At 60.4% G+C, this 6,029-nt stretch overlaps 1 protein-coding gene across 1 annotated transcript in view; it reads left to right on the top strand.

The window, feature by feature from the left end:
• Positions 1-626: 626 nt before the first annotated feature.
• Positions 627-6,029, top strand: part of PRDM8 (PR/SET domain 8) — a 5,847-nt gene continuing 444 nt past the window's right edge. The window contains exons 1-3 of the mRNA XM_044429380.1: positions 627-845; positions 2,661-2,892; positions 4,983-6,021. Coding sequence (XP_044285315.1) covers positions 627-845; positions 2,661-2,892; positions 4,983-6,021 — 1,490 coding nt within the window. The remainder of the gene's footprint in view (positions 846-2,660; positions 2,893-4,982; positions 6,022-6,029) is intronic.

Consider the following 6,029-nt stretch of genomic DNA (forward strand, 5'->3'; position numbering starts at 1 on the left):
ACTCCGCCCTTGTTGCTTCTCTGTTTCTGCTTTTAAAGAGAAAAGGGAAACGTGTGGGGCAGAATCGGACCCAATTCCTCTTTCCCCAGTTCCTTCTGTGGCGCCGGTTGTGGTTTGAGGTTGCTGGACGGGTTTGTGGCTTTGTTTGCGCCAGGAAGTTTGCGGGGCTTCCAGGGCGCCTTCGTAGCAGTGGATGCGGTACTTCGCTCCTTCGCTCCGGCGGCGCTTCTTCTCGAGTCTCCCCGTCCTCCGGCCTGGTACGGGAGCACAAGGGCGAGGCTACGCGCGTTTCCCCGCGGGCGGCCCGCTGCCCTGCGTCTATGGGCCTGGCTCCCCAGAAGTGCGCGCAGGCTGCGGTTAAAATTAAACTGTTAACATGGACGGGGTTGCAGAGCGCTCCGTTTACGGGGAATCCTTTGCTGCTCTTAGTAGCATTCCGCACGAAGTTCCTGGCGGGGGGAAGGCGCAAAGGGAACAGCCTTACGCGTGGGAGGCTTTTGTCCCGGGCAAAAAGGCTCAGACGCGCAAACCGGGCTTCATCCGGCCAAGCTGCGCGCAGTTGCTCCGCTGTGACTCAGGTTTCGTCCTCTCCTCCCGCTCCCTCTCCTTCTGCCCCGTTTCCAGGGATGGAGGACCCCGGGGTGCACAGGGGGCTCTGGGATGGAGACGCCAAGGCGGTCCAGCAGTGCCTGACAGATATCTTCACCAGTGTTTACACCACGTGCGACATCCCGGAAAACGCCATTTTCGGCCCCTGCGTGCTGAGCCACACTTCGCTCTACGACAGCATCGCGTTCATCGCGCTCAAGTCCACGGACAAGAGGACCGTTCCGTACATCTTCCGGGTAAGGGCGGCGAGCGGGTGGCCGGTCTCCCGGCCTTGCCGCGCCTTTCCCCCTCTCGCTGGCAGGCGCAACACGCGAGATCCGCGAGCCCGGCCGCTTCGGGCTTTCGGGCGCCGGCTGTTGCGACCGATCCCGACCGTTCCGTGGGATCGCGCGCCTGCGGCCTTTGGCGCGCCTGGGCCCTGTTACTCGGAAGTGGCTCTGGCGGCTGTAAAGGGAGGGGGGGCTCGGCTCGAGCTTCCCAGTCTGTCACTTCTAATGGAGAAGTTGGACTGCGACTAACCAGACACTTCCGAGCAAGGTTGTTTGAGGCTGCGGTCGAGGAGGCTTCGAGTGGATGTGCGGGGAAATTAAGTCCAGGCTGCCGGTCGCGTTCGGACTTTCTCTCTGTTGAGGATCGGAAACTCTGGGCTACCCTTAGGAGGCGCAGGGGCGGGCGTTATTTCGTTTTTCTTTCTAGTATTTTTGCAAAAGGGGGTGGCCACGTGCAAAATATTGAATGCTCAATATTCAATCGAAAATGCTCAAATATTTGGATGAATTGTGCATTACAAAGAACGTTTCCATTCATCCCGCAACGCCTTGTTGAGCCCCTTCAGGCCAGTGGGAGACGGGGGAAGTGGGGGAAGGAAAGGGGGAAGACGGGGTCGAATCCTGCTGGCTTCTGGTCCAGGCGCCACCTGCCTTGGCAGAGTCCAAAGAAACGATCCTCGGGATGATGAGTGCTCCGGGGACCGCGGTCTCTCTCAGCTGCTCCTACATGCAGACGCGCACACTTCCTTGGAAAGCTGAGCGAAGACCCAACGGGCCTAACCTCCGAGTTAATCCCAATTGCAGGTCTTAAGACCTACGTGGAGGTCCCACGCTAGCCAGACCAGGCTGTCTAGGGGAGACGGCCTTGCAGGAATGCACCGGAATGCTCTGTTTTCGGAAGAAAGGGTTCCGGGAACTCTGTGCAGGATTTGTGTGTGAATTGGCCCAGTACCCAAGTTGGGCGCCTCCTAATTGGGCTGTGGATTTCTTCTGGCATCATAATCGCTTTAAGCCCGTCTTGCTGAGATGTAAGCTTATTCAAGAATTAAAGAAGCAAACGCAGGCGCCTCGGCTAGGATTTGAGAAGTCTCTCTCTGTCACTCGCTCGGTCTCTTCATGTCGGTGTGAAAGATCCCGAAGGACGCTCGGCGAGGCTGGGGCGCGCCGTCCGGATTTAAGCCGGTCATCACCAGCACGGACGGCTCACCCAGGCAGCCGGAATAAGCGATCGTTGCGAACGGGTTCTCTGGCTGGTGCCCCTTTCGTCTTCGCCTCCACCCTGTACACCTGCAGGGGAAGCAATGTGGGTTTCGCGGGAGGTGTGGAGCGGGGCAGGTCTGAGGAGCAGGGCGATGATGGCCCAGCAGCAACGCCCGGCCTGCCCAGGCGAAAAGGCAACGAGTCTCGATCTCTTAAACGGGGCTTCTTTCCCCGCGCCACCTCGCGAAATGGATCTCGTGAAGGATGCGCCTTCCCGAAATCTGGCAGTCCGGAGGCGCCTCGTAGCTCGACCCGGGCGCGTTCACCCGGTGGGCGCGCACGAGAGCTCCGCCTGGAGCCGAGCAGGGACGGCCTCCCTTCCACGCCAGACTAGCGTCGGACTGCCCATTTTTGCGCTGGCCTGGGGCGCCCATGGGTCGCCGTGGGGCAGGGAGGATGGCAGCCGCCGCCGCCGCCGCCTTCGTTGGCCAGGCGGCTTCCCTGGGCGGGCGCAGAGACGCGTTTGCGGAGCGCGCACCTGCCCACTTTTCACGCCCTCGCCTGGCTCTCCCTCGCCTTCAGGTGGACACCTCGGCCGCCAACGGCTCGTCGGAAGGCCTGATGTGGCTGCGCCTGGTCCAGTCCGCTAGAGACAAGGAGGAGCAGAACCTCGAAGCTTACATCAAAAATGGACAGCTGTTTTACCGCTCTCTTCGGAGGATTGCCAAAGACGAGGAGTTACTGGTTTGGTACGGGAAGGAGCTGACGGAGTTGCTGCTGCTGAACACGGCCCGCTCCCACAGCAAGATGAATGGTACGTGAGGATGCATTCCGTCGGGGCAGACGAAGGCATGCCTGGGGCTGGGGCTTCCGCAATGTACTCATGTATTCCCTTTCGATACCGCCCAAAACCCAAATACTTCTAAGTGGACGCAGCAGGACACTCTCCAACTGGTTCCAGTTGGGAAAGAGGCCGGCCGGAAGGCGGGAATGCGATTAGGCTGAGCAAATTTATCAGGGACACAGTGAGGTTAATTACTGCACTCCACAGATCTGACATTAAACCTTCTGGGAGCGGCAGATTCGTTGAGAGGCTGCCACCGGTTAGTAGGTCTAAACTCCACACACTTAAAACAAACCGAATTTGGTGGAGGGTCCCAGACGGTGCAGAGCGCTGAATGCTGGAAAGCGCTAAGGATTATCAGCAACAGGGACACACCCTTATGACCTCCTTCAGGGGGAAAATGCTTGTGGGGGAGAGAAAGGCCAAATGCCTCTCTTTCCTCTGTTCCTAGCTGCAGCAGCCCCTCCCCACTGGAGTTTGTAACCTCCTTGGGCCAGGAACCTCTTTGAGCTTATGGTATCTGGAACTCCATGTACCTGACCTGCTTTGGGAGGGAGGAAGATGCCCACGGTTCAATATGTGAACTTGCAGCCATTTAGCTATGGATTCTTGCAGTCCCTGGAACGCTGGTTCCAGATACCGGTCTGCAGATCCGTTCCCGTGCTTCTGCGCAAGCAGAAGGGTGCAGTGGGCTTCCATGACCATAATTAAGTTATGCCTGAAAGTAAGACATCCGGAGCACACCATGCAGGACGTACACAATGGGGGTTGTAGAGCAGCCATTGACTAAAGCAGTCTGTCCATGGATTAAAGCAGAATTGGATCTCATTCACGCTCCTTTGTTGGGTGCAAGGAGGGATCCAGAGGGCAAGCACCCCTTTCAGGGGACAGAAAGTGCCCTTATGGATCTTTCCTTCCCGTCCTGTTAGCACTGGCCTTGTTCAGATGGCCCTTGCAGGACTGAGCTATGAGGCAGGTTGTAGATTTATTGCAGTTTTAAAGGAAGTTCTGTTGAACCCTCAGCCAACAGGGTTCAACAGAACTTACTGTATACTAAATTTACTGTAAACTAAATTTTAAAGAATGAGTTGCCCTCCTTCCTTCCAAAATAACTTCCTTCCAATGGCTGCTCAGAAATCCACTGAATTTGATGGGATTTACTCCCATGCACGTAGAGGGCTGCAGCCTTAGTGGAAACAATCACAATAGTGAAACAATAGTGGAAACAATAGTGAAAAGTGGCAGCAGGGCAGCCCGGATTCAACCCCTGCCGAGCCATGAAATTGGCTGTGTATGCAGCAAGCTGCAGTCCGACAGGACTAACACACCAGGTTGCGAAAGAGCTCAAATAAGCACCTAGCTCCAGGGATTTTCTGTGTAGCCTTCACATTTTCAGATGCAAAGGCGTTTGCACACGTGCGTGTTTAAAGGGAGCAATTGACCATGATCTACACAGACAACCATGTCCTTCAAATCCGTTCAGCAGACAACGTATTACAGATTACATGGCATTTTGTCTTAGGCTTGCAAATTCCATGAGTAGTTAACAATATAGTCTATTGACTTAAGTGGGGTGTACTTCTGAGGAGCTACGCCAAGGCTTGCTTGGCCCCTCAGATACTCCAGCAAATTGCCAGTTCTCATTCTGGGAGGAGCTGGTGCCCGGTTCACAGGGGTAGTGAAGCACGACAGAGGTGATGTTATTTCCACAAGCTGCGAGGAGGGGAATAACGGGGAATTGTGTGGATACCTAAGGGCCTGCATGAAATGTTTATTCACCAACCGTTGTCAACTGGTCGTGTGCTTTGGACGGCGGGTAACACCCCGTCCTCCCTGCCTAGAGTGGACCCATTGAAATGAGTGGGGCAGCGCACTCATGGCGCACTCCGGCCCCGTTTGTTTCAATGAGTCGCGGATGCTCTGCTCGTACGAAGGTCCGAGCACTTTGGGAAACGCTTCTCGCCAGCTAGGGGCAATCTGGCGAGCCGGTGTCCTTGGGCGGGCGACTAACCAGCTCTTGGCGCGCGTGTGCGTCTGTCTTGTTTCCCGCCTCGCTGCAGGGTCGCCCCCGTACACGTGCCTGGAGTGCAGCCAGCGCTTCCAGTTCGAGTTCCCGCACGTGGCGCACCTGCGCTTCCGCTGCCCCAAGAGGATGCACGGCGCCGAGAGCAGCCCCGCCGACGCGCCCAGCCCCAAGGCCGGCAGCCCCAAGGCGCACGAGGGCGCGCTGGGCCCCGCCGGGGCGCCCAAGTACGGCAAGCCCGGCGCCGGCCAGCCGCCCCTGCACCCGCACCCGCCGCCGCGGCACCACTACCACGCCGCGGCCCAGGACCAGAGCGGCGCGACCAAGCCCTCCACCGACTTCCACAACCTGGCGCGCGAGCTGGAGAACTCGCGCGCCGGCAGCGGCGGCGGCTCCCCCGGCGGCGCCCGGGAGCAGGCGGAGGACGGCGCGCAGGGCCCGCACGGCGGCAGCAAGGCCAAGCGGAAATTCCCGGGCGGCGGCGGCGGCGGCGGTGGCGAGGCGGGCGCGGACGAGCGGGGCGCCAGGGGGCGCCTGGAGCGGCCGGTGCCCTCCTCGCCCAAGGAGGACCTCGTCTGCACCCCGCAGCAGCAGTACCGGCCGGCCGGGAGCTACTTCGGCCTGGAGGAGGGCGGCCGCCTCTTCGGCCCGCCCAGCCCGGAGACGGGCGACGCCAAGCGGAGCGCCTTCGTGGAGGTGAAGAAGGCCTCGCGGGGCCTGGAGGGCAGCGACGAGGACACGGAGCGCGGCTCCCCGGGCGGCGCGCAGGCCGGCGGCGCGCCGGGGGACAAGCCGCACGGGCCGCAGCAGCGCCTGCTGGGCGCGCGCTCCGCCGGCAGCGCCTTCACCACGGTGCCCGCCTCGCAGCCGTCGGGCGCGGGCGGCCCGGAGGAGCGCAAGAGCGCCTTCTCGCAGCCGGCGCGCTCCACCTTCGCGGCCGCCTCCTCGGCGCACGTGACGCAGCTGGTGCTGGGCCAGAAGCTGGGCGCGCTGGTGGAGGCCGGCTGCCACGCGGGCGCGGACGCGGGCGCGCGCCTGTACCCGCCCGACCCGCTGGCCGTCAAGCTGCAGGGCGCGCCCGCCG

Source organism: Varanus komodoensis, unplaced genomic scaffold, assembly GCF_004798865.1.
Source record: "Varanus komodoensis strain SLA01 unplaced genomic scaffold, ASM479886v1 scaffold2, whole genome shotgun sequence".
Classification (NCBI taxonomy): domain Eukaryota; kingdom Metazoa; phylum Chordata; class Lepidosauria; order Squamata; family Varanidae; genus Varanus; species Varanus komodoensis.